Below are 25,971 nucleotides of genomic sequence, written 5' to 3' on the forward strand. Positions count from 1 at the left end.
GCCGTGGCTTTGAGGGCTTTTTATGGGCGAGGAGAGGCAAAGGTGGCAGAGAGCTGACACCGAGTCCTCCCCTGCCACGTAGCAGTGGTAAAGTCCGCAGCTCAAATTCCGAGAATTGAGCTCTGTTGATTCTTAGAACTGGGGTTCTTAGAAGTGGTGATGCAAGAAGTTTCTAGGAAAGGCCGGACACCAGGTGATTATTGCTGTTGCTGCCGCCGCTGCTGCTGCTGCCGCCGCCGCCGCTGTTGCCGCTGGTGCCGCTGCCGCCGCCGCTGCTCATGATCATTATTTTACCTTTTAATTCTTTTTTTTCCGCTCTTGCCAAATGCTTTGGCTCCAAGTTTCCTATGTGTATCTATTGATGTAAATGTATATATTTATTTATTGTAGCTGTCAGGTGTTAAAATAAATGCCGAAGATTAGTCCCACGTCTCTCCCACTCTAGGATATAGATTTTTATATATTTATTATTTTATTCTTGTTGTCTTTGAGTGAATCGGCCGGTTTGGGGAGGCTTTTGCCGCCCTCCCTTGTGTTGTTTTGGTTTTTGAAAAGGAGGTGGAGGAGAGGAAGGAGGGGAATTAGGGGGTGGCCGGTGCAGAGAGGACGAGACAGTGCTTGGGGGGTGATTCGGGCAAGTCTGGGGGCTGTCTGGCCCCAGACGGCGGAGAGGACGCGCGCTCGCGCTCTCGCTTTTTCTGCTGCTGCTTGTGTACGGCTTGTGATCTGGCTGGATTCGTGCGGCTGTGTTTTTTCCCTCTTTTCTCGCTTGCAAACTGCTTTCCTTGCTCTCTCGCTCCAGCCTCCCCTTCCCTCCCTCCCTCCTCTGCTTCCTTCCCCTCTGCCGTCCTTCTTGGTAACTCCGAGAGGCGAGGAGGGAGGCTGCCCGCTCGCTCGCCCCGCTGGCTCCCTTCTACTGGCCTCGGTCCTCTAGATTCCCTACCCCCGAGCCGAGATTTGGGAGGAAAAATGCAGGCGAACTCCTCGGTTTTTTGTTTTTGTTTTTCCCCGTAAACCCAGATGAAGTGTCGGTTCTACTATTTCCTTTCAGAGCCGTGATCTTCCTAACGAGATCCGACTGTTTTGGTGTCCCCTTCCCCTGTGTTTTGGGAGAGGCTTAGCTTTGCCTGGGGGCGGGGATGTTGAATACTTTGAAAATTATTCTTTCTTGGTTTCAGTCGACGGAGTTGGGAACCCCCGCGCGTTCCCTCTCCCCATCCTGGGGAGAGAGGCTGGTGGCGGGACGGGGATTTGGGGGGTGGGGTGGGAGAGGGGTGCGCGTTTGCACCTGCGGTGCTGTTCAGCGTGCGGGGATTCCGGGAACCTTCACAGGACGGCCCAGCCAAGCGGGAAGGTGGCGGGATTTCTGGCGGTCGCGGTGTTTGTATTTTGGGCGCTGCGTGACTCGGTGTTAGCTCCCAATGGCTGTTCCCCCAGCTTTCCTAAATTTTATTTTTCCCATGGTGCAAGCTTTGTAAAAACAGGCAAATAAATTTTTAAAAACCCTGCGGGCCAGAGAGTAGCCGGCGTCAGGCTTCAGGTTCCCGAGGTCCTTGCACTGGGTGAGGGGAAAAACAAACAGCCCCAGCCCGCGTTCCTGCGTGCAAGACCCAGGAGGAGAGAAGGGCACTTTGTGGCCCTGACTGGGGGACCCGGCGCGGGAGGAGGGGGCGCGGGCGGGAACGGGAGATCTTTGTGAGTGATTTTGCAAAAACGGATTGCGAGGTTGGTTGGATTTGCAACCTGTGGCTCTCCTCGAGGGAGTAAGAATGGGGGAAGGCGGCGGCGGCGGCGGCCCGGGGCGGGAGCGGGTAAGGAGTTGGAGCCTCGGAAATCGGCTGCGGTAGGGAGCAGCGGGAGCGAGGGGCCACCCCGCTGCCGGATGTAGTGACCGTGGTAAATGTCTTGAGAACTGTGGATTGCATTGCCTTTATGATGCCGTGTTATTGGAACTCTGGCCAAAAATGGAACTCGCGTTGCAATAATGAGTTTTAAAAGCTACCCCATGGAAAACAAGAACACACCTTAAAGATTAAAAAAAGAAAAAAAAAAAGAATGAAAAAGACTCCTTTTATACTGTGCCTTCTTGGAATGTTTGACTTGGTGGTAGGGGTCCTGACAGCTGAGCAGAGGGAATGACCCCAAACTGGGTGCTCAAAGTCCAGGGCTGTTACTGGGTCCCTGACCTCCTTAGTGAGCAGTCGACGGAGCATCCCCCTCAGGAAACTGATTTAGTCCTTTATGGATTTTTTAAAAAATCAGTTTTTAGTTTCCAGAAGGAAAGTCTTGTAATGCTTTTACTTTTTTTTTTAATGTCAGTATATGCTTATATGCTTTTTTTTTGTTTTTACTGTCCAGAAAAAAAAAAAAAAAAGTGGGGCAGGAGAGAAGGAACCAGGGAAAGGGCTGTTTAGAAATACAGTTTGTGGCTCTGAGCGATGCCACCGGCTTCCTCTACAGAGACTGACAGTTTCCCTTTTTCTTTGCAAGGTGTGTGTGGTTTTAATAAATAACTTAAAAAAAAATAAGAGGGGGGACTGGTAAGATCTGTCAGGAGACAGGTATCTATTTTGCTCACTATTTACTACCAAGAGCCTTTGGCACTGGAACAGAACCTCGTAAATCTGCAGCCCAAGTTGAAGTTCATCTGGCCCTAGTCCACACGCTATTCCTGGAGGTAGCAAACATGAGCTCAAAGGAACGAGGTGAAATCACATTCTCACTTTTAAATATATGCTTTTTTTTTTAAGGAGAAAAGATATTTGTCTCTGAGGGAGGAGGAAATGGAAAGGGAGTACCAGGAGATGGGCATTCCCTTGCTAAAATGACTACAGTTGAGTCTTCAGGCCAAAATAGAAACCTGTAGATGGGAAATATCCCCCCTTCCCCCATTTATAAATAGAAGTTTCCAATATCCTATTTGGAAGACTTTTCCAATACTGCAAGCCCAAGCATTGACTAATTGCTTAAAGATCTGTTGATAGTGGCCATAAAGCTAGAAGCTGTTTGTAAAAACTGGGCAATGTGAAGAAGATAGCTAGAAGAAGTGGGAATTCTCCAATTAGCGATTTCTTCTGTGCTCAATTTTGAAGGGTTCTGCCCCTTGTTTTCTTAAAAAAAGACTGTTCAATTTTTATTCTGGGTTTGGTGGACAGGGATGGGACTCAAAACTCTTAAGTTGTCGTTTGCTGAGCCTTAAAGAGTTCCAGTTATTGGTTGAGTAAATGGTAGCCATGACTAGATGTCAAAATTCTTCCTTCCCTCTCCACTGCCGGGTAGCCACACTCACAACCCACTTTGTTGTGAAAAAAATTGATTCAGAGGAGGTGGTGCGGCAGCGCCACCCCTCGGTGGGTGAAACTATTTGCAAAAGTCAAATATTTGAAAAATATTGTGAAATGACCTTATGAGGATTTTTTTCTTTCTTTAGAAAGAGGATTGACAAAACTAACTTTAAAAAAAGATTTCGCAGTTGGTCTCAAAAAGAGGGGGAAAAGCTGCTTTCCAGTTAGGATGGTGTCACAGGCAAAGTAGTTCGAGTGTGTGTGTCTGTGTGTCTGCATGTGCGCGCGCGCGCAGGGGAAGGTTGCTGGTTGTCTTTAAGTAGGCGAGTTTTCCAGGCGGTGGTAGTAGCCCTCCTTCCCTATTGGACTTGACTTCTCAGGGCACCTGAATTCTGCTGCCTGTCTGATACTAAGATAAAGAGGAATGTTTTGGTGTTAAAAAGCATAGTGACTGGAAGTCCTGTCGTTTTGCCAGCGATGCTGGTGGTGTATATCGGGGGATGGGTTGGGGAGGGAGGTTTGTGGATGGACTGGGGCAATGGTAGGCTGGTCTCCAGCTGGGTTTGGAGCCCTCTGGGAGTCAGAGTAGTGTGGCGCGTGCCGGTTTCCTGCACTGCGCAACAAGTGGGAAAGCCGCCGTAGTGATCCCAGCGAGGGTGCTGTGTTGTGGGAAAGCTGGCTGGTTTCTCTTCGCCCCACTGGAAGCCAGAAACGGCTCCTCCTAACCCTTCTCGCCTCCCAGTCCGAGACCAACAGCCCCACCAAAAGATCATATTCGTCCCCACTCCCCCATCTTCGGCTTAGCGGTGCGCAGTAAGCCTGGATGGGACTCTCCTGCCCTTGGCCTCTAGGGCCCCTTTTCTCCGTGGGAATCAGAAGTTTATTCCTGACTTTTTCGCTGGTTGACCAGTATTTGGCAGGAAGTTCTGCTAATACTGTCGAGTACCATTCTGCTTGTTGAAGACAAGTGCACCCTTTCTCTTCCCATTACATTCAGCATTTCGGACTGGAAAAATCAACATATAATACATGAACGCAGCTCCAGTTACCGCGCTGTGATCGCTAGAGGCGTGAGCATGGGAAAGAAGACCCAGTAAATTAAATGTTTTCCAGTTTTGCCCTATGGAGGCAACCCCCTCCCCCTAATAGGGGAAAAAAAAGTAGGGGGCAGTCGGGTGTGGAAAGCTGTGGTCGCGCGGTGATTTTCGGACAGAGTCTGCCACCTAGTGGTAGACTCTGACTTAGTTCACCGCTTTGGGCAGTCGGCCGACCGCGTCACCTTCGGGCCCCCAAGTATCTCAAACGGGTGCTAGGACTGACAGGGGGAGGACACCCTCCGATGAGGATGACATCCGACCTCCAATGAATGGATGAAAATTATGAAGTCTCCGGATGATTGCCCCATCCACAGTCGCCCAGCGACGGGCATCTGCTTCTGCTAAGAGAACCAAGAATTACCCCATTTTGAACACACTCTCCCAGTCGCTGTGGCCTCTCCCTGAGGAAAGTCGATAGTGGAGGGGTGCCACAGGGTCTCTAGGACAAACAGCTCTTCACAGTTGAGGAAACAGACCTGATGAGAGGGTTAATAGTGAGTTAACCAGAACTAACCGGAACTAGATTTTAAGCTGCCGAGTTCCAGGTCAGTGACTTAAAGTCCAAAGTGAATTTATCTCCACTCTTTTGAGGTGTCTAAGAGAAAGGAACACAATCAGAGAGAGCCATGATTTCAACCTCTTAGGTCACCATAGTTTGAAGAGGTTCCCCAGCTGTTCCCAAGGAATTTGTTTAGAAAAGTATGGCCCAAGATTTTCAGTAACAGACTTGAAAAGACTACAGTAGTACTAAGGGATGGGGGGTGGGGTCTTAGATCTTGGTGGGGGCAGTGGGAGACTGTGTATGCGTGTGTTAGGGCGTGATTAAGATCCAGTCCCTAGACTTGAAGAGATGAACCTCGCTGCTCCCGAGGCTCACATTGGAATCCTGAAATAGCTCTCTTCGCCTTCCAAACTTTGCTTAGTGGCTTGGCGAGAAGTCAGTTGTGTTTGGGTCCTCTGGACAGGCAGAATGTAATCCACAACAGCTTCGTAGCAAAGTTTTCTTTTTCGGAGCTCAAAACTTAAGATGGTAAACGCGTGTCAGCGTGCTGGCGACCCCTAGCGATAGCAGGCTCATACACCCGCTGGAGAAGCCGTTGTTTCCACTGCCCTGGTCCGCCGGAATCGAGTTCAGTCTCTCCTACTGAGGGAGAAACGCGCCTCTGTTCGGGTTGGAAACAAATCTGGGGACGCGTTTGAAGAGAGGTCAAGTCTGACTCATCGCTTTCCAAGGACAGTTAGTGCCTTCCATCTTCATTAACGTGAATAAAGACCTTGGCTGACTTCTGTCCAGATCGGATTTTTAAGGGCATTGTTTGCTTGGGGAGCTCATGCCTCTCCCCTCCACTACCAGCCTTTTTGCAAAGGCCGAGCCCGGTCCAGCCAGGATGGCCAAAATATCTGTGCTCGGGGACGCGGTCTGCTGGCTTTGACTGCCGGCCCTTTCTGGAAGGCTGTCGCGAGCTGGGCGCCTGGGGAGCGTCCCTTCTGCAGCTCCTCTTTAGATCTTGATGATAAAACACATCCCTCTATTTTATTGCATTTCCTAGAAGCTTTCAGGCTTGCAAGACCTCTGTTGGCAGGAAATATGATGGAAATGAAAGTCAGGACATAATGTACCTGAACACCTCCTCGGTCACCCAAAAGCTACAGCCGGGGCCATCGCATTATCAAATTCGCCTTCATCTACTGTCGTCTCCCCACTCTCCCGCCCCCAGTCAAGAGCGCGAAGAGTGTTTCTTCCCTAGAACAAAAACAACTGGGCGATTTGACCCTATCTCCCTACCGCCTGACCACCTTGGCTAGACCCGAGCAGCTCATTAGCTGAGACGCTGCGGAGAAAGGGAGCGCTCCGGCAGGAGCCCTGATGCGGGTTCCACTGCGGCAGCTCCAGTCTCATTAAAATTCCTCGTCCCTGCCCCCTGAATGGTGGTTTGCACTTTCAGATTCTCCTTTGGATTTCTCAATGAGTTATTGGAATTGTTAGATTACCAATAATCCAAAAGCCAGTCGGGATCGAGAAGGGGGTAGGGCGGAAGGCATTCTCCAAATCCGGAGACCGTGTCTAAACTAGGTCAATGGAAAGGAGGGGGCGGGGCGACAAGGGTTGTCGGTTTCAAGTCTTGATGGAGGGCTCTCTCTAGTGTTAGGCAGAGGTAAAACATGATTAGGTTTGAACTCCCGGAACCACGGGACTCCATTCCAATAAATGCATTTACTTAATTTTAGCTTCCCTTCCTAGATTCTCACTCCATCCCATATTAAATTTCAGCCTTCGCTTTCACCTTTATCCCGCCGGGCGAAGGGATGAGAAACTGCTATTTTATGAGGCCAGAGAGTGACCCCGCCTCCGCTGCTTGTTGGAGGCGCGGCGTAGTGTGACGCTACTCGCCAGTTTTAGGACGGGAGTGCAGCCTTAGAGGCTGCATCTTTCGCTCCCCTATTCCCCACCCCTGGACCCCGAAAATGCCTCTCAGGCCGGGCTACTGAGACCGATTAGGAGATGGCGCCCAGGGGGTATAATTCCGAGGAAGGCTACGGGAAGGCGAGGCAACCTTGGAGCGCGTCTATAAGCGCGCTAGGGTTTTTGCGCCCAGGCCTCTGCCTAATCCCGAAATTTTCTCTACGGTTTCGGAGAAAACGGATTCGGAAATCCCGAAATCTGGCCAGATTCGGCCTGGCAGCTCCTACTCTAAAGACCTTGGGCGGTAACCGAGCCGAGCTGCGTTCCCCTTCTAGCCAACGTAGGCAGAAGGGGCTTTCGGTTTAGTTTTCCTCCAACTCGACTGGGGCGCGCTGGATGGAGACCCTCAGCCCCAGGGATTCTTATCTTTTAGACTTTGAGGCCTCGCCTAACCACCCCCTTAAAAAAGGAATCCCGGGGTGGGGGAGCAAAACGAGAGAAAGGGAGAGAAAAAAAGACTCATCAGGCAAACAAACTCTGGAATTGGGCAACTTGAAGTCATGAAATAAGTCTGGGATTGGACCCAAATTCCTGGGTTCTAGGCTGGCTGTGCGACTAACTTGTCTGACTCTCCCCATTTGTAAAATTGTTGTGGGGGAAAGGTTGGACTAGGCGAACTGTGAGAGCCCTGGACGGGGCGCGGACGAGGGATTTAGGGGAAAGTGTGCCCTATTCCCCGCGAGCCTCCCCGGGCGCTCCCCGCCCCACCCCCCGGGTGAATCCCCGGCGGCCAGCGCGGCACAGGCAGCGATCCTGGCTGCCGTCTGGGCCGATAGCTTCCTGGAAAGTTATTTGTCTTTGGAGCCGGCGATAGGCAGAGACTGTTCTGTGAAATCTGCTGAGTTGAGATCGACTACGTTCCGGGAATGAGAGGGCTGTGCCATTCCCCTCACTGCCCCCTGCCTTGACGGCGTAACAGGAAAAAAAAAAAAAAAAAAGGCACACACAATGTTAGCTACCGAGGTGCACGAAAAGTTTTATTTGAATGTTACCAAATTAAGGGCTGCCACCGGCGTACCGCCCGGTCTCCGCCGCGCCTACGGGGGCTTGGAGGTGGACGAGCAGTGGTGCTGGCTACACGCCCGGGGGTGGGCGGTCCCTGGCAGACAGGTATGGTGTGGTGAGGGGTGGGCGAATCCTTGGATCCGAGCCGGCTCGCCGGGGCTGCAGGGCTCGGGTTTGCGCCTTTGTGTGTGAGCGGAGACAGGGGCTGCCTATGGAGGCGGGGGAGGGGGGCGGGAAGGATGGGGTTGTTTGTATTGGCTGGCTCCCTCTTTTTCCTTCTCACTCTTTTCTCATCTCTTGTCTCTCTTCCTCTCTTTTCTGCTGTCTTCTCTTCTTTGTCTTAAGGGGAAGGTCCCTCTTTTTTCTCCTCCGGTCCCTCTAAAGGATCTGCCTTCTCAGGTGCCTCACTGAAAATACAGGGGGAAAGCGCCAAGGGAGAAAAAGTGTGTGGGGGTGGAAAAGACCATGTTTTACTCTCACTCGGTGGCACTGTGGCTGCGGCTGGGATGGGGTCGGGGAAGGCCAGGTCTGGGCTCTTCCAGTTGTCAGCTTCTCCTTGACAGCTCTGCTCTCTTGGTTGTTTTCGTGGAACACTGGTGGGGTAGCTGAAACTAGGAGACACAGTTCGTCCCGGGCTTTGCTTGGCATTAGTTCTGAGACCTTGGGCAAGACTTACCCCCTGGAGCCTCAGTGTCCTCCCAGTAAATTGGGGCTGTTATGAGGATCAGATACAATAATGGATGGAAAAGAGCTGAGTGGTCTGTGGAAAACAAATCAAATGCTACTGGTGCTTCAACACCTGAAGAGAGAGGTGCCATTACCCACCCACCATAACCCATGTACTCACTACTTGTGGGATCTCCTAAGACAAAGCTAGCTTAAGAAGGAGTGGACTTAATAAGGGCATGGGTCTTAGTGAATGTGCATTTGTTTTTGGTGAAGCCAGGCAGAGGTTTAGGGTGGAAAGTGCCCAGCCCAGAGCCTGGCTGACAGTGGACCCATGGGAATTATTTTGTTTGTTTGTTTCAATATGCATCTAGAGTGAGTCATTGCCACTTGTCAAGGTGAAATGGCAAATCTGGGCTTCCTGTGGTTCCAAAACTCTGAGACTGGAAATCCACAAGCGAGATGGTGGTTGAAGTTGGTTCAAGGACAGCCTTAGGTACTCCAGAAGTGTAGAAGGATCTCTTCTAAGGGGGAAGAGGAGAAGGTTTATAAATAAACCTCACATGTGTCTTCAGCATTCTTTTCCCAAGGAGATAATCACTGAACTTTAGCTAAGACCAATTTAGCGTATCTCTCTTTTCCCATCATAAATTAGGATGGGGAGAGGAGGAAGTAGGTTCTTTCATCTTTTTTCTATCCTCTCCCTTCCCCTATCTCCTTCCCCCACCCTCACTCACTCACATGCACACATTAACCTTGAAGCCGATGAGATTGAGTGACTGGCACTTGGGACCACAGAGAAATGTCAGAGTGTTTGGTTACAGACTCAAGGAAACCTCTCATTTTAGAGTGTTCATTTGGTAAGACTCAGCAGCCTGGAATGGGGGCAAAGTGTTTGTGTGGGGGAAGGAACTTAAAAATGAGATTCACCCACATCAGGGTGCTGTCTTGCATGTTCTACAGCACGTAGGCTGATTTGGAACAGGGACAGGAATTTGAGCCAGGAGACCTAGGGCTGGGCCACTCACCATCTATGTGGCCCAACATGACCTCCCTGGCCTCAGGCCCCTTTACCCGGGAAAATAGTGCTAAAGGACTACACTTTAAAAAAGGCAGGGGTTGGAGTGGGGTTCAAATATTGTTTGGTTTGCAGCCCACGTATGATCATAAATGAGAGTCTTTCACCTTTGCTTTGAATTATTTTGTTTTAGAGAACCCAGTTGGGAGAGGGTCCGTATTTCCTCAGTGCTCCCTGACCTGTTCTCCGCAAAACTATGCAGTTAAATCTTTCACCAGCAGGGGGAAGCACAAACTTGGAAGTTTGTAGCAAACTATCTGGTCTTAGACCCAGGAGGGATGAGAGGAAATTTTGAAAGAGAAGGCAAAGATTCTCGAGAAAAGAGTAGATAAGCCATCTCAGGTTGTATTCTGCAGATTTCTTATTTCGTCTTAAGTGTTTAGGACAGTCCAGAAATCCTGCCTGGCTGTTTGTTCTGAGCAAGCCGCTTGAACCTGAGTCTCAGTTTTGTCACCAATGAACCAGGGATAAAGATATTGACCCTGTCAGGTTTTGGAATCATTCTAAGACTTGAAAGATAACATTTTAGCAGGTTTTGAAAAGCTGCCAGAGTTTTTAGACCCCTGTAGGATCACTCTCATTAATATTGAAAGAATTACTTTTCTTATTTTTTCTTTCCTGTAAACTCAAGGGCCTTTGGATGGCATACATTTTTTACTTTGAGAGAGGAAATAAATGTGTATAGGTATATGTAATTAGTGTATGAAGTTGTATTCCCAGTACTCAGGGTAAAAACATTATTATCGCATAGCTTCGGGTGCCTGTTGTTTCCATAAGAGCCAAGCTGGAAAAAATGTTTGCTAGCTTGTGGTAAAACCGCACCAGCTGGCAAGCTGCAGCTATCAAAGTAAAACTAAATATGTGTGTCCTAAAATAAGACTATAGTGGACAATCTTACATTCATTAAATCAATTTCTGTTTTCTTTTTCTCTTCCCTGCAGGTTTTAAGCAAAATTTTGGACTGTGAATCAAGGCATTGGGTAAGTACATTGAACTATGTGCTTTAAAAAGTTGTGGACAGACTGGTTCTTTTGAATTTGCCACCGCACATGTTTCTGTGAATGGTGCCACTTTTCATTAGATGAGATAAAGGAGAACCAATTCCCTCTCCATCACACCCAGCCCTTACCCCTTTGCCGTGCATTCAACAATCTTAACATTGCTGTGTGATCATTCCCCTTAATATTGTTGTGTGAACTTGTTTCGTGGTTCACGTTAATTTGGCACCTGCTATGCACCAGCATGTGCTAGGTGCTTAAGGTACATGTAGACAATTCTGAAGGCAAATAGAGGAGAGAGAGATGGTGGCTGGGATCATGAAATGAGATACTGATGAGAATAGCTGAGTTTTTTTTTAAGCTTTTTTTTTTTTTTTTTTTTTGATGGGGAGGAAATTAGGTTTATTTGTTTGTTTGTTTGTTTTAATGGAGGTACTAGGGATTGAACCCAGGACCTAATGCATGCTAAGCATGCTCTACCACTGAGCTATACCAACCACCACCTCCCCACTCCCACCCCAAATAGCTGAGATTAATGAGAATCTACCATGGACCAAGCATGAAGCTCTGATTTTTACAGCCACGTAGGAATTACTACTCCCAATTTGGGAAACCAAAGCCCAGAAACAGTAAAACAATCTGCTCCAAGTTACACAGCCTGCAACAGGTATGGCCAATGTGCTAACCTTCAAAGCATAGCTTCTCTCCCCGGCCACACATTCACTGCCTCCCAGTGCCGGCAGAGTGTTTGGTATGTGGGAAAAACATTCAACAGATCTTCATTTCCTTCGCCTTTCCCCTGTAGGGCTTTCTGTTCCAACTTGTTGGATAAAGATTGTTCTCTTGATTTTCATACGTGAAGAGTCATGCCCAGAGAAGGGCCATGAGTTGTTTGAAGCACAAACACAAGGGAGCAGACCAGACCATCTGCTATCACACTCCTGGTAAGAAGGAAACAGATTCTGAAGGACTAACGGGATTTTGACCTTTTCTTTCAGGTGAAGAAAAAATGGCCTCGCCGGCTGACAGCTGTATCCAGTTTACCCGCCACGCCAGTGATGTCCTTCTCAACCTTAATCGCCTCCGGAGCCGTGACATCCTGACTGATGTTGTCATAGTGGTGAGCCGGGAGCAGTTTAGAGCCCATAAGACAGTCCTCATGGCCTGCAGGTGAGGGGTCTGGAAGCGAAAGGTGGAAGATGGGTACGAGGCGGGTGGTGGTGCTGGCTGCCGGTTCTCAGCATCCAGGCCTCTTGCTGTGTGAGGGGCCGAGTCTCATTTGTCCCCAGATCTCTAGCACATGGCCTGGCAGAGTGGGTTCCCAGGAAGCAAATACACAAACAGACTTTTAGAAAAGAGTTTCTGTTCTATAGGAACAGAACAAGAAGAGATCATACACTGGCTCCACAAAAGGTGTGTTTCGGAGCAAATGTGGAGAATAACCTCAGTGAACCAGTGAAAAAATGAAACGTGAAAGAGTTTTTAAATGCTTTAAGCAAGTTTATTTGAAATTTTTTGCTCTTTTATTCTGTGATGGTATTACTTTTTATCACGACTATATTGTCATGGGTGTTTCTGAGCATATGTAAGTTGGTGAATGTGAGCTGGCTAATCCCTCATATTTGTCAAGTATTTCGAGTGTTCAGGGCAGTTTTATGTTACATCATCTCCCTGGATCTTCACAGCAGCCTGTGTTATGGATGACACATGATTAGCTCCATTTTATAGATGATAAAAATGAAAACATGCATAGGGGAACTGAGGTGGAGTCAGGGATCTTGATTGCCCGTAGAGAACTTATTCAACATCTACAACAAGCACTTTTTTTTTAATAGCAGAGAGAAAAATATTAGATAACACTGAGTGCTAACGGTGTGCCATGCATCATTCTAAGCCCTTTACATCTTCATTCTTGCCATAGCTCTGTAAGGCAGACACCTGTCACTGCTTAGCAGATAAGGAAACCGAGGTGCAGAGAAGTTAAATATCTTATCCGAGGTTGCACAGCTACTCCCTGGGTCAAGTCTGACCCACTTCTGGCAATATGCTCAGAAAGAATAGACACGAGATGACAGCCCAGAACTCCGGCCTCTAACTGAGTGCTCTTCCCTCTACCAAACACGTAGTATCTGGAGGCATGACTTGACGTTGACTTGGCTCTCCTAGAAATACTGACCTTGTGATAGTCTGTGGACTTTTGGAAAATCAGTAGACTGCAGATGTAGGTGTCACTTTACTTGTCGTCAATACCCAACTCACTTCCTAAAAAATACAATAGGATTTTTAAAATAAGGATAACGTGATGGAACAAGAAGGGAAATGCTTATTTCAAAGATAGAGACTAAGAATAGTTACTGCAAATGAGTGTTAAATTTAACTCTGGCCATCTATGCAGTTAAGACCAAAAGGGATACAGGTTCTATGACTGTGAGAAAAAGCACTTCACCTCTCCGATCTTAGCCTTCCCCATTTATAAAGAAAGAAAAGGATAGAATCTACCTGGCTGTGAGGAACCCAGGATAGTGTATGTAAAGTGCTTAATGACTCTGGCATTTAGTAAGCTCTCCACAAAGGGCAGCTATTATTAATTGCTATGGAAGTTCTAGGAATTGGTCCAGGGCACAGGGGCTGAGCATTGATGCTGACAGTAGTTGATGACAGTTTCTATATGTCTGTCATGGTGAGACGTTTCTTTGTTTTACAGTGGCCTCTTCTACAGCATCTTCACAGACCAGTTGAAATGCAACCTTAGCGTGATCAATCTGGATCCCGAGATCAACCCAGAGGGGTTCTGCATCCTCCTGGACTTCATGTACACGTCCCGGCTCAACCTGCGGGAGGGCAACATCATGGCCGTGATGGCCACAGCGATGTACCTGCAGATGGAGCATGTCGTGGACACTTGCCGGAAGTTTATCAAGGCCAGGTAAGCCGCCACCCAGACGGAAGCCTTGGAATTGGAAGGGGCCAGAAGAGATGAGAAACTGTTGATAACACACATGTGCAGAAAAAATAATCCTCTGTGATATGCCACAACCTCCCTTTCCACTATTTTTGCACAGTCGCCTTGTCCAGATGTGCCATGTGCATCCCCACTGCTGGCTTCCTCCCCTTCCCCCACCCCAATCCTGCAAGCCACGTTTGGATGCCAGCTCCTCTGCAGATCTTTGTGCAGTTATCACTTAGGTTTTTCCTCAGCTCTTCAGCTGTGTCTCAGAGCCTTCTGCCTGTCCTTTAGACCCAGCTTCTGTCTGAACTATTTGCATGCATGTTTTAGATCTCCTTCAGGCTTCCCGTGTAACTATTTACATATGTGCCTTAGTTCCCCCGCCAGCCTGTGGGTTGCTTTACTCATCTTTTCTGTCATCCTGTTCCTACGAAAGAGGATGTTTATGGTATTAAATTGGGGTCAGGGGGTGTAACCCCTTACCTGAAGGCTGGTAAGACATGACCATCATTGAAAAGTAGGGAACCTGATAGCCAAAGAAGGCAAGAGCTTTACTAAGTGGAACAGAGACTCAGGCCTTGACTTCTTTAGAACCATTTGACTCAGCCGCTCCAGGGTGATTGCATCCGTTCTCAAACAAAAATGTTTCCAGCCTCTGTTTGAACATCTCCAGGAGCCAGGAACTCAGTGTTCCCAGAGCCACGCCATCTCCCTTGGACAGTTTGGAAGCTCCTCTTTGTGGCGAGTTGAAATCTGGCTCCCTTCAGCTTCCGGTCTTGCTTCTAGCCCTGTTAACTGTGATCGTACTGAGCTGGCCTATTTTTCGCCCATATACTGTTGCTTCCAGTACATGCAGCTGGAGCTGATTGTCTCCTGTGGGTGATAATGGTGGCAAGATCATCACTGCCGTCATTTAGCAGTACTGTCTCTGGGTCAGGCCTTGTGCTGGGAGCAGTTAAGTAACTTGCTCCAGGTCACAGAGCTGCTAAGTGGCACAGCTGGGACTGGAAACCAGGTCTGGCGGCTTCAGAGCCAGGGCTTCCAGCACTGGCCTGTGCTGCCTGTTCTCCAAAGCCAACTTCCCCGTGACTCCAGTCAGCACACAGGGCAAGTCCTTTCTTCACAGGACACCAGTTTGACAAGGGCCCTTTGAACACGTGGCACCAGCATTGCATGAATTCATCCCTCCCTAAAGCTCAATTTCCATGTGTGTAAAAGGAAGCTAATCAAACCTGCTCTACCTTCCTTGCAGGATTCCGTGGGGGTGAAATGAGATAAGGGCTCTGAAAGCTTGATATGCTGTAACATCAGAATAATGATAGATAATCATAGATCACACACACACATGCATATGTGACTTATACAAGATCACATCTAAACAGTCACTGATTGTGTGGATTACTCACTTCCCTTCTCTAGGCTTCGGCTTCCTGACTGTGGGCTAGATTGCTAGATTTTTAGCAGGACTGCCTTGTAACTGCAAGTGTTTCCTTACGCCAGGGCCGCATCACCCGTGTCTGCCTGACCCACGCACAAATGTGGTTTCCTAGACCAGTGTCACCTGGAAGGTTCTGATATGGGGTTTAGTGTCTTCTCTCTTTTCCCTCTTGCAGTGAAGCAGAAATGGTTCCGGCCATCAAGCCTCCCCGTGAAGAGTTCCTGAATGGCCGGATGCTGATGCCCCAGGACATCATGGCCTACCGGGGTCGCGAGGTGGTGGAGAACAGCCTGCCACTGAGGAGCGCCCCCGGGTGTGAGAGCAGAGCCTTCGCCCCCAGCCTGTACAATGGCCTGTCCACGCCACCTGCCTCATACCCCGTGTATAGCCACCTCCCTGTCAGCAGCTTCCTCTTCTCTGACGAGGAGCTGCGGGATGCCCGGATGCCTGTGGCCAACCCCTTCCCCAAGGAGCGGGCCCTCCCCTGCGATAGTGCCAGGCCGGTCCCCAGTGAGTACAGTCGGCCGGCCATGGAGATACCCCCCGGCGTGTGCCACAGCAGCATCTACTCGCCCAAGGAGGCAGCCCCAGAGGAGGCCCGGAGTGACATGCACTACAGCGTAGCTGAGGGCCCCAAGCCAGCCGCCCCCTCAGCCCGGAGCGCCCCGTACTTCCCCTGTGACAAGGCTGGCAAGGAGGAAGAGCGGCCGTCCTCAGAGGATGAGATCGCCCTGCATTTCGAGCCCCCCAGCGCACCCCTGAACAGGAAGGGCCTGGTGAGTCCTCAGAGCCCCCAGAAATCCGACTGCCAGCCCAACTCGCCCACGGAGTCCTGCAGCAGCAAGAACGCCTGTATCCTCCAGACCTCAGGCTCCCCTCCTGCCAAGAGCCCCACCGACCCCAAAGCCTGCAACTGGAAGAAGTACAAGTTCATCGTGCTCAACAGCCTCAATCAGAACGCCAAGCCCGAGGGGCCCGAGCCGGCCGAGCTGGGCCGCCTTTCCCCTCGCGCCTACGCTGCCCCTCCGGCCTGCCAGCCGCCCATGGAGCCCGAGAACCTTGACCTCCAGTCCCCAACCAAGCTCAGCACCAGTGCGGAGGACTCCACCATCCCACAGGCCAGCCGGCTCAATAACATCGTCAGCAGGTGATTGCGGAGGCAGTTGGGCTGGGGGCAGGGTGCCCCGGGCAGGGTTCTGACGGACGCAGGGGCTGTGTTCCTCTCTGGCCTGCAGTGCTGAGCATGTTGGAGGTGTGGGAGAAAGGCTATTGATTGGATTAGCCTAATAGGGAAGGACATTAAGCGTCAATGTATTTTCATAGCAGAAGAGGTCATTCCCCTTTGCGGTAGGAGAGCATCCCAAGGACCCCCAAGCTCCTGCAGTCTCAGTGTGGCCGGGGGTCCTCCTGCTTCCACTGGACTGAAGGAGGCCATGGACTGCAGAGCTGAGGGAGAAGAAACCGGGCCTGGGGCAGGGGAGGGTATAGCTCAGTGGTTGAGTGTGTGCTTAGCATGCACGAGGTCCTGGGTTCAAGCCCCAGCACCTCCATTTAAAAACAAACAAACAAAAAATTAAAAAAAAAAAAAAAAAAAAAAGGCAAGAAACTGGGCCCAGGAGCAAGATCTCAGCTCAGTTTGACCCCCGTCAGTGATCTCCAGGTAGGCTTGAGGATGAATATCTCCGTGGCTCCAAATCCCAAGGAAGCCTCTGGGCTTCCCTGAGCACAGGGAGAAGGGATGGCATTGAGGCCAGGCGGAGCGCATCACCCCGTCCAGCTGCTGAGGCTCTTTCCTCCTGCCCACAGGTCCCTGACGGGCTCCCCCCGCAGCAGCAGCGAGAGCCACTCCCCGCTCTACCTGCACCCGCCCAAGTGCACGTCCTGCGGCTCGCAGTCCCCACAGCACACGGAGATGTGCCTCCATGCTGCCGGCCCCACGTTCCCCGAGGAGCTGGGGGAGACCCAGTCCGAGTACTCGGATTCCAGCTGTGGTGAGTCCCTTTCCCTCCCTCCCCTGGCCAGGGGGAAGAAGGCCGCTGCCTCTGCTCCACAGGGCTTGTGTTTCCCTTTTATGTATGTTGTTGGGAAAAGCCCCCATTGGAAGTCCGTTGGCATCTAAAATCACCAGCCGATCTCCCCACTGTTGACCTCGTGGGGAACTAGGCTGACCAAAGCAAGGAACAGGGCATTCCAGTTAATCTGGGGGAATAGAGAACGACCACACTGCCTTTCCAGCTTCCTTCTAGCAATGGTAGCTGTGGAGCTGGCTATAACCAGCTCCCAGAGCCTCCTTGGTCCCTCTGGACTCTAACTTCTGGTGCTGATCAGCATGCCTGTTAGTTCACTCTGCTAGGCTGTACATTCTGGAAGGAGAAGTGTCTGGCCTTATTCATCCCCGTGCCTCTGGTAGGGCCTAGCGAGCCTAGCATGGAGTAGGTACTCAGTTAATGTTGGCTGAACTCAATGAGTTGAACTGAATTATTGAGTTGAAGTTTCTGAGAAGTTGGTGACTGGCACCCCCAGTTTCCCCTCTTCCCCCAGCTCTGGCTATGGTAGCATAACCCAGTAATACCTATTTAGGGGTCAACCACCATGATGTATCATTTTTAAATTGTTAAAACAAAAGAAGAAAATCAATTACTTACATTGAGAGGTTTGGCACAGGTTCTTGGACTGATAGTTGGGTGAGCAGGGACTGTCCCCTCCCGTCCCCCTGGCCATTTGCCTTTGCTCTGCACTCCAGTTCCTTCTCTCTGGGCCTCTGTTTCTACTTCCACCAGCATCTTTGGTCTCCCTATCTCAGAAGTGTTTGGAAGACACAAAAGTCCAGATAGGTGCAAGGGTGACCATGGTCATCGTTAATGCCTCCTTCAGTGACCTCAGAGTATCTTTGACTTTGATTCATATCTTACATTCCTACAATGCTTTATGTTGTACAATATGCTCCTATGAGGTAGGTGGGGCAGGGCTTTATGATCCTGATTTTGGAGATAGAGACACAGACAGAAACTGTCTTACCCGAAGGCTTCTGTGTATGAATATAAATAAAACTATGAACTGATAAGGAAAGTGAGTTCTCAGAGCTCTGGAGAGAAGGAAGTGCCGTGCTGAGTCTTCCTCAAGCTGGTGCAGACCCTGTGGGTTCCTGTGGGTCTGAGTTTCCCTCCTGCGCCTTAATATTCCAATCTGTGTCCTTTCTCCTCCATGACGGAGACTCTATATGCTCAGAAAAAGAGTCCCCACAGGCCCTTTGCTCTGGGCCCCTGTGAACGTAGGGTGGGCAGGGTGCTGGGGGCTCAGTCTGCCACTGGGGGTGGCTGCAGAGGGGAGGGGCCTTGGGGCCCTTACCTCCCTTCCTTGTGCTGACACTGGTGTCCCCTCCCACCCCCCACAGAGAACGGGGCCTTCTTCTGCAATGAGTGTGACTGCCGCTTCTCTGAGGAGGCCTCACTCAAGAGGCACACGCTGCAGACCCACAGTGACAAACCCTACAAGTGTGACCGCTGCCAGGCCTCCTTCCGCTACAAGGGCAACCTCGCCAGCCACAAGACCGTCCACACGGGTATGGCCCTGTCCCACCCACCTGAGGCACCTGTCCCGCCTCTCTCTGACATTGTGGAAGGGAAAGAGAGCCAAGGTGGCCCCAGGAAGGGCAGTTAGCTTTGAAATCCAGGGCCCAGGGGCAGGATGGGGAGAGGATTTTGGAGAAAGCAGTGTGGGGCTTGGTGCCCGGCCGCAGGGAGCAGATGCTGTCCTGGCCTGAGCACGGGCCCAGCCCAGTCATGTCTTTCCTTAGTGACTTGTCCACACCCTGTATTCTTTGTCTGTCCTCTGAGATGCTCTGTCCTGCTTCACCTTTGCTGGGGCTAGAAGTATTAATCCCGCTGGACTGGGGAAGAAACCTAGGCTGAGAGAGGCAAAGTCGGCTTTTATAAAGCCAGAAAAACACTAAAGGCCTGTTGATCCCCTCTGAGGGCTCGTTCCTTATCGACTCGCATTCCTTTACCAGGTAGCTTCCAGTAACCTAATTGCTGTCCAAAGTTGACTCTTGGTATTTTAAATGGATCCATTATCCCAGAAATTTTCCATGAAGGAAGGCTCAGTCCTTCTGTTGGTTTCCTCTGTCTGGGAATCTGCTCCAGCTCAGGCCCCACCTCTCTTGCAAATGGAATCTAGCTGTAGTTGCCACAAGTGGAAAAGCATGTTTGTTCTAGAAGAAACTAGAGCAGCCTGATTATATCTCTCTGGGGAGTGGGGTGACGGCCGAATCAGTCTCACCCAAGGCGAGAGCTGGAAGAGCCTCCCCAGGTCATCTGAATTCACCCCTCAGCCCCGAGAGAGGGAAACTGAGGCCCAGAGAAGGAGAGTGGCTTGTCCAAGTCCCACAGTTGGGCACCCCTAACGACAAGCCCGGGTCCTGAAACCTCCCTGCCTGCCCCACACCTGATGTGGCTTCCCTGCTGTGCTGCTGTGTGTGGGAGAGAGGGGTGGCAGGCCGGGGGACAGGCCCCTGGCACCTCTCTCTGACATCTTCTAAGGGAAAGAGAGCCAGCGTGGCCCCCAGAAGGGCAGCTTGCTTTGAAACCCAGGGCCCAGGGACCACAGAGACCTCCGCTGAATATAGCTTTCCTTTTCTCCTTCTCTGGGTAACAGGCGAGAAACCCTATCGTTGTAACATCTGCGGGGCCCAGTTCAACCGGCCAGCCAACCTGAAAACCCACACCCGGATTCACTCCGGAGAGAAGCCCTACAAATGCGAAACATGTGGAGCCAGATTTGTGCAGGTGAGCCGGGGCCGCAGGGAGAGGCCCCCACTTCAGGGTGTGGATGGGGCCCAGGGGGCCCGGCAGCCCTCCCCGGCACAGCCCCTCACTGTGCTCTGCACGCTTCCCTGCAGGTGGCCCACCTCCGCGCCCACGTGCTCATCCACACTGGCGAGAAGCCCTACCCCTGTGAAATCTGCGGCACCCGCTTCCGGCACCTTCAGACTCTGAAGAGTCACCTGCGAATCCACACGGGAGAGAAGCCTTACCATGTACGTGAGCCTCTGGCGGCTGCTGGCTGCCTAAGGGGGCAGGGAGGTGGAGGGTGGGGCAGCAGAACTGTCTGCTCCAGTCTCAGGCACGCAGCACGATGACCCCTGAACTCTAGTGTTCATAAGGCCTGGATTTGGGCCTGATTTTCAAAGACATCCGGCTTGACCTTGAACTGAGTCTCAATTTGTATGTCTTTAAAGTGGGGATAATAGAGTAGATGGTCTGGGCCTTAGGAAAGAGGTCTGGACTATAGATACATAGATAGTGGAATCATTCATTCATTCCACAAACTTATTTATTGAGTGTTTACAACATGCCCCTAAACTGGGCTGGATGTCTGTTTACCTAAGAGGAGCTCAGGTATTTGAGAAGCAGCAGTCATAGAAAAGGGGGGGGGGGGATCCAGAGGAATGTGGTGATAAAAGGGGGAGAAAAAAAAATCAAAATAGAGAAAAGGCCATTTCAAGAGGCAGGCAGCCAGCAGCAAGAGGCCGGGATGTGGCCGTTGGAATCATAGGGTTTTATGGTAGGGTCTCAGCCAACTATGGCCTGTGGGCTAATTTTTGAAATTCTGTGAGCCAAGAATGGTTTTGATATTTTTAAATGGCTAAAAAAAATCAAAAGAACACTATCCTATGACATGCAAATTATGTAAAATTTAAATTTCAACGTCCATAAATAAGGTCTTGTTGGCACGCAGCCTCTCACTTGTTTACGTATTGTCTCCGGCCGCTTCCAGGCTACAGCGCAGAGCTGAGCAGCATGTCCGAGAGTGTCAGGCCCACAAAGCGTAAAACATCTGTTGTCTGGCTCTTTGCAGAAACACTTTGCCGATCTCTGCTGTCGAGGGGAAAAATACTGGCCAGGCAGCTGGGGTATCTGCGTTCTTATTCTGACTTTGACCCTTTTTAGGGCCGTGGGCAAACCCTGACCTTCTCACTGGGCCACAGTGGTCTCTCTCTGTGAAACCGTGAGAATGCTGTGGATGAACAGTTTTCAAACTGAGCATCATTTGGGTTCTGCAGCCCCGCAGGGCAGGACTGGAAGCCTCTTTCCCTTTCCAGTTTCCATTTAATTGAAAAAAGAGTCCGTGGCTTACACGTGTGGAAACTACTGTCATAGGCAATGCTGACTTTGATGAGTTTATGGCACCTCTTTGGGTAGCGAGGAGCACACATATAACCCATATCACAAGTGTTAACCTGAAAAGGTGGTTATTTTTATTCACTTGTTTATCAGTCTTTGAATGAGTATCTTCTTACTTGCTGTTTGTTCTTGGGCAAATCGACTATCTTCTCAGGACCTTAGTTCCTCCTCTGTAAAATGAGCCTGATAATAGCACGTACCTCCTAGAGTTGTATTAAGTTAATGGATTCCCTAAAGTGTTCTGAACAGTGCTTGGACATCACAAGAGTCCAGTTCACATTTGGTTTATAATGATTTGTTAGACTTTTAGATGAGCAATATGTAAGAATGAGGAGCGACCTCCAGAGAATGTTGACAGAGTCCCTGACAGAAGGGGAAGCCAGGGCTCAGAGGGAAATGCCCTGCTCAGAATGGACACACAGCAGCGGGGGGGATAGATGAAGGAGGGGGACATGTCTCCCAAGACCAGGGCTCCTTCTAGTCACTGTCCTGTCATTTTACTTTTTTATTTTCCTAAATTTATTTCCATTTTTATATGAAAGCATATTCTCTATATGAACTTATTTTGTTACACTTTTGCTAGAGAGCAGTTTTAGATGTACAGAGACGTTTCAGAGAGAATACAGAGTGTTCCCATATGCACGTCCCCTGTTGCTAACATCTACCAGTAGGGCACATTCAGCACAACTAATGAACCCATAAGGGTACATGATTATTAACTAAAGTCCATACTTTATTTGGATTTTCTTAGTTTTTACCTAAAATGGCGTTTTTCTGTTCCAGGCTTGCCTTCAGGTTACCCCGTGATGTATAGTCATCCATTTCACTTTTAAGTAACTTTTCCACTGAAATTGTCATCCATGCATTGAATCAAAGGAAGAAACAGCTCTACTTGCTGATACTTTGTTACCTTATCTAAGTTAAAGGAATGTAAATGCATATTTTAAAGCATGTCCTAAACTCGAGAATTTTCATAAATTCAGACCGCTCTAATCCATTTGTCCAGATATTTTCAGATTTATTGCATAATTGCCTAAGAGGTATTTTCTATATTCTGGGAAGATTATAAGTTTAGTAAGAAGAAGTTACCACCATCAAAGCATTCCCCACCTAAGAAGGACGGTAATTCATGAGACGGCAAGGCTCTCTGGCATTACCCGGCAAGGCCAGAAATCTTACAGAGGTCAAAGGAAAAAGGGATTGTCTTCATCCTAGGGAGATGCAGAAAAGCCTTAATAATTAGGGGAGTGTGCATATGAACTGCGTTTTGGGGTAAGACTTGAACTTGTGGAGCTAAAGCAGGGAAATGCATCTCAAGCAAGGGAAAGCGCATGAGCAACACTTTGGAAAGCAGGGAAAGGACATTTGCAGAAAGCTTACTTGTCGCTTAGCAGAAGCCAGGACTCATGTGGGTTCTCAACCTGGCCTTCCAGAAGGAAGAGCTGCCCCCTTCCTCGAAGGGAGATGCTCCTTCTCAAGGTCCTTGAGTTGTGTCCGTTTCCTGGGTTGATGACTAACGGTGTGCCTCTGGTTCTCCTTCAGTGCGAAAAGTGCAACCTGCATTTCCGTCACAAAAGCCAGCTGCGTCTTCACTTGCGCCAGAAGCATGGGGCCATCACCAACACCAAGGTGCAGTACCGCGTGTCCGCCACTGACCTGCCCCCAGAGCTCCCCAAAGCCTGCTGAAGCACGGAGTGTTGATGCTTTCGAGCCCCTTCTCAGAATCTACCCAAAGGATACTGTAACACTTTACAATGTTCATCCCATGATATAGTGCCTCTTTCATCCACTAGTGCAAATCATAGCTGGGGGTGGGGGTGGGGGGAGGGGGCCGGGGGGCCAGGGAGCCCAGGCAGCTCCCCTTCCCCCGCTGCCGTAAAACATTAAGAAAATAATATTGCTTCTTCTCCTATGTGTAAGGCGCACCATGTCAGCAAAAAGCAAAATCATTTTATATATCAAAGCGGGGGAGTATGCAAAAGTCATGACTTAACTTAGTCTGCAAAATGAGGAATGTATATGTTTTGTGGGATCACATGTTTCTTTTGTATGTAAATGTGCATTCTTTTAAAAGAAGAGACTTCGGTATGTTATCAAAGAGAGGGCTTTAATTTTTTTAACCAAAGGTGAAGGAATATATGGCAGAGTGTAAATATATAAATATATATATATATAAAATAAATATATATAAACCTAAAAAAGATATATTAAAAATATAAAACTGCGTTAAAGGCTCGATTTTGTATCTGCAGGCAGACACGGATCTGAGAATCTTTATTGAGAAAGAGCACTTAAGAGAATATTTTAAGTATTGCATCTGTATAAGTAAGAAAATATTTTGTCTAAAATGCCTCAGTGTATTTGTATTTTTTTGCAAGTGAAGGTTTACAATTTACAAAGTGTGTATTAAAAAAAAAAGAACAAAAAAAGCTGCGGAAGGAAAAATGTGTAGTTTTGTTCTAGTTTTCGGTTTGTATATACCTGTACAACGTGTCCTACGGTGCCTTTTTCCATGGAAGTTTTCAACTGGGGACGAACGCGCCATCCCTTTTTGAAGTGTAGGCAGACACAGGGACTTGGAGTTGTCACTAACTGAGCTCTCTTTGGGAATGTTTGTCTCATCACATTCTGCGTCATGCTTGTGTTATAACTACTCCGGAGACAGGGTTTGGCTGTGTCTAAACTGCATTACCGCGTTGTAAAATATAGCTGTACAAATACAAGAATAAAATGTTGAAAAGTCAAGTCAGCTTGTTCCAGGGGTCTTTCCTTGTGCCGGAATCGGGACTTGAAAGGGTCTGTTTCCCCAGCTTTTCCCCTGATGGGAGGTGCTCGTGGAGTGCAGCAGCTGATGGCTCGGGGGTCTCTTGGCTGGGGTTTGCTCCTGGTAGCTGGGCAGGGACCCACCTTTGGCTCCTGGCACCAGGATGGACCACAAACTCCGGATTCTGGTCAGGAGGGGCTCGGGCAAGGGCTTTTGGATGGACCTCTCACCTCTGTTTCTGGCTAGTTCCCTCCTCTTTCTGTGTTTTCACTCAGAGCTCTAGGCTGAGCTTTAAATGAAAGACCTCAGTTTTAGCCCTTCTGACACCAGTATATGAGTCCTCACCTCCTTTAGGCCTTGGAGAATTTGCCCATTCTGTGAAGCAGGAAGGCTCATCTTGTCTCCTGGTTTCATAAATAATTTCTCTCTGCCGGGATCCAGTGTGAAGGTGTCTGCTCTGGTTCATGCATCTCTCAGCCTTGGTGATTCAGAGACTGCTCTCTGCTGGGTGATGGACAGACGTCTACAGACTCAGAAGCTTTCTGAATTGCTACTAGCCAAGCCAGCCTCCATCCTAGCAGAAGAGTTCTTTGTCCCCAGAACTCAGTGGTGCAATCAGCCATCTTCTCCTGTGTGACTTAGGGCAGCATTTCCCTTCTGGGTCCCCCTCCCACCCTGTCCCTGAGGGGTTGGATTAACTAGACCATTTATGATTCCATGAATCAGACTTAAGTTCACTCTATGGCTTTGGCACCCAGTTTTATTTTACCTAGAAAAACCTGAGGGACCAAGTTTGATTGACAGGGACTAAGAGAAGAGAGTACAAGCTTGGTCCTGGCCCTTGGCCCAGGGGAGAAAGTCCCCACCCACCTCTTCCCGTTCCTGGGTGGCAGAGGGGCGGGGACATGAAGCAGAACCTTTCCCGGGCCCTCGGGCCACTGGCTGGACAGTGGTGTCACTTGGCAGTGCCCCCGCAGCAGGCTTGGAGCACGTGCGGGGAAGCCAGCAGTAGCTGACCACCCAGCCCCAGAGACAGCCTCACAAAGTGACACCACCCTCTGCCAGCCACACGGCGTTCCGGCTCAGGTTTCCTCTGAAAATTACTTTAAAGAACCTCCCAGCTCCAAGCCTCAGCTCACCTTGCTCTTTGAAAAGGGAGAAAATGATCCCTGGGCTCCCATAGAAACTTGGCCGAAGAGCTTACAAAACAGGCAGCTTAAGGAATGACGATTCACAGGACCAAGGGAGGCCTGTGCAGGCCGCTTTGCTTCCCAAGGGCCTCGGACTGTGCTTACATGTCATCACTGTCTAACAGAGGGACGAGGGGGGCTGAGACAGACAGTGAGGGTGGCATTCGAGTTCAAATGAAAGGGAAGATCAAAGAGTAACTGCAGCCAATGGCGATCAATGATAAGTAAGGCAAACGTCTCTAAACAGATAAGCTAAGGCAAAGGGAATGTAGAATTTTTATTGTAAAAGCGTGACACGAACGCTACTTTTAGAAAACGCATAACTTAAAAAACAGGGTGTGTGATGTTCTTCTCTATGTTGTGAGATTTTTAGGGGAAAGATTTTTAAGGACCAGAGTAGTGGCTGGAGGATGGACCCAGAGAGGTGGGTTGATTAGAACTAACTCAGGAGCTGGAAGGGATGGAGGGTGGTAAGGATCACCTAGTTCATGTCTGTCCTCGACCCATGAAAGGACTGAGGCAGGAGACGGGAAGGAACTTGGCTACTGTCACTCAGTGCTCTGGGACAGAGAGTGGAGGGCCGTTTCCTGCCCCTGACCCCACCCTGAGGGAAGGAAGAACAGACACAAATGTTCCCATTTTAGAAATGAGAAAACTGAGGAGGGACTTGTCCAAGGTCACACAGCTCAGAAGTGGTCAACTAATCTGAGTTCACACAACTGGTTGTTGCTAGAACTTCAATCATTTCCTTTTTGGGGGGAAAAATGAGCTATTCCCTTTGGAATCTGGGTTCCCATTCCTCTCTCTGCATCACTCATAGTAATAGTTTTATTAAACGGCGGTGATGACATCTTATGA

The 25,971-nt window shown here is 49.5% G+C and overlaps 1 protein-coding gene across 3 annotated transcripts; it reads left to right on the forward strand.

Annotated features, from left to right (window-relative positions):
- Positions 1–85: 85 nt before the first annotated feature.
- Positions 86–23,904, forward strand: BCL6 (BCL6 transcription repressor). Of its 3 annotated transcripts, none has more exons than XM_010959233.3 (10): positions 86–193; positions 10,536–10,574; positions 11,591–11,762; positions 13,297–13,518; positions 15,153–16,124; positions 16,784–16,968; positions 18,372–18,539; positions 19,631–19,761; positions 19,875–20,012; positions 22,702–23,904. In XM_010959233.3, the coding sequence occupies exons 3-10, from the start codon at positions 11,602–11,604 to the stop codon at positions 22,843–22,845; spliced, it is 2,121 nt and encodes a 706-aa protein (XP_010957535.2). In that variant the 5' UTR covers positions 86–193; positions 10,536–10,574; positions 11,591–11,601; the 3' UTR covers positions 22,846–23,904. The 3 variants fall into 3 exon arrangements, with proteins under 3 accessions (XP_010957535.2, XP_010957536.2, XP_010957534.2); XM_010959234.3 differs by lacking the exon at positions 86–193 and adding an exon at positions 2,500–7,955; XM_010959232.3 differs by lacking the exon at positions 86–193 and adding an exon at positions 8,086–9,376.
- Positions 23,905–25,971: the final 2,067 nt, after the last annotated feature.

Source organism: Camelus bactrianus, chromosome 1 (assembly GCF_048773025.1).
Source record: "Camelus bactrianus isolate YW-2024 breed Bactrian camel chromosome 1, ASM4877302v1, whole genome shotgun sequence".
NCBI lineage: Eukaryota > Metazoa > Chordata > Mammalia > Artiodactyla > Camelidae > Camelus > Camelus bactrianus.

What these genes read in the sequence shown, in the direction of transcription:
- BCL6 (XM_010959233.3), top strand. Translation starts at nt 11,602, where the DNA reads ATGGCCTCGCCGGCTGACAGCTGTATCCAGTTTACCCGCCACGCCAGT. An exon ending in CCACAAGACCGTCCACACGG is followed by an intron (nt 18,540 to 19,630) that starts GTATGGCCCTGT and finishes TCTGGGTAACAG; the next exon opens with GCGAGAAACCCTATCGTTGT. An exon ending in CGGGAGAGAAGCCTTACCAT is followed by an intron (nt 20,013 to 22,701) that starts GTACGTGAGCCT and finishes GTTCTCCTTCAG; the next exon opens with TGCGAAAAGTGCAACCTGCA.